Source organism: Spinacia oleracea, chromosome 4 (genome assembly GCF_020520425.1).
Source record: "Spinacia oleracea cultivar Varoflay chromosome 4, BTI_SOV_V1, whole genome shotgun sequence".
Classification (NCBI taxonomy): domain Eukaryota; kingdom Viridiplantae; phylum Streptophyta; class Magnoliopsida; order Caryophyllales; family Amaranthaceae; genus Spinacia; species Spinacia oleracea.
The window spans coordinates 174,691,706-174,693,086 of NC_079490.1; the positions used below are offsets into that span (position 1 = coordinate 174,691,706).

The 1,381-nt window shown below is 37.9% G+C and overlaps 1 protein-coding gene across 1 annotated transcript; it reads left to right on the forward strand.

Annotated features, from left to right (window-relative positions):
* Window positions 1-252: 252 nt before the first annotated feature.
* LOC110786479 (uncharacterized) lies at window positions 253-1,077 on the forward strand. The gene has a single exon (XM_021991036.2). The coding sequence runs from the start codon at window positions 253-255 to the stop codon at window positions 1,075-1,077; it is 825 nt and encodes a 274-aa protein (XP_021846728.2).
* The last annotated feature ends 304 nt before the right edge of the window (window positions 1,078-1,381 follow it).

The following is a 1,381-nucleotide window of genomic DNA, read 5'->3' on the forward strand; positions in this document are numbered from 1 at the left end:
GGAGGAAGAGAATTCAAGTAACATATAAGTCTATAGCCTCCATAGGCATGGGGGATAGAACAACCATTATTGATCTTGCAAGGATGCTCAATTTGAGTCCCACGATAGTTTGGAGAATGGTGAAAAGAAAACAGATAAAACCACATTCAAGTCCCTTGAATCCAGGCATTTCAGAAGAATGCAAGATGGCAAGGATGAAGTGGGTACTTGGTCTCTTAATGGACTACTCAATACCAAATGATCCCACATAGCATGTATGATTTCATTCACATCGATGAGAAATGGTTCTATCTTACACAAAAAAGTCAAAGAGTTTATTTAGCAAACAATGAACCATTTCCACACAGGAAGGGAAAATCAAGAACTAAGATTCCAAAGTTCATGTTCATGGCAGCAGTAGCAAGGCCAAGGTGGGGACAAGATTGGCAGTGTGAGTGGGATGAGAAACTTGGTATATTTTCATTCACGGATGCAGTGGCAGCAAGGAGAACATCCAAAAACAGAGTGCAGGGGACAATTGAGACTAAACCAATCAAGTCAGTGAATCAGATTGCAACTAGGGCCATGCTAATCAACTACCTAATCCCAGCAATTAAAGAGAAATGGCCACCACATGAGGGGGAAAAGGTGATATACATCATTCAAGACAATGCAAAGGCACACATTTTGCAAAATGATCAAGAATGGCAGCAACATTACAAGCAAGATGGCTTTACATTGATATTGACTCAGCAGCCAGCAAACAGTCCAGATTGTAACATATTTGACTTGGAGTTCTTTAGGTCAATTCAATCACTAATGCACAAAAAGATGCCTAAAACAGTTGAAGATTTAAGTGGTGATGTGACTGAGGCATATAATGAACTGCATGCAAAGACTTTATCTAATGTGTGGATGTCACTTCAATATGTTGGAAATGAAATTTTGAAACACAAGGGGGACAACAACTACCAACTCCCACACAACAAGAAAAAGATTTTAGAAGATGAGGGGAATCTGCCAGAACAAGTTAAGGCCCCAAGGTGGGCCGTGAATGAATGCAAACAACTTGTTGATGAATGGAGAGCAAATCAGTGAAGTATAGAGCAAGAACGAGAGATTACTTTTTGTGTTTTGGGAACATGTTTTAAAAGTTACAAGAACAAACAGAATGTCACTTTTGTAAGCTTGAATGAAAGCATCACATGTATTTAAAACATTTTGGAAGCAACATATCAACTGGAAGAATGAATGAATCAATTTATTGTTGTTAATCTTTAGTTTTTGTTCATCATACTCACATATTTGTACTTATTCATGTACATGGCATAATCACATATGATTTCAGGATAAGTCAAAATCATAAGGGAACATGTACATGGAAGCAATAACATGGCAGCAA

What these genes read in the sequence shown, in the direction of transcription:
- LOC110786479 (XM_021991036.2), top strand. Translation starts at nt 253, where the DNA reads ATGTATGATTTCATTCACATCGATGAGAAATGGTTCTATCTTACACAA.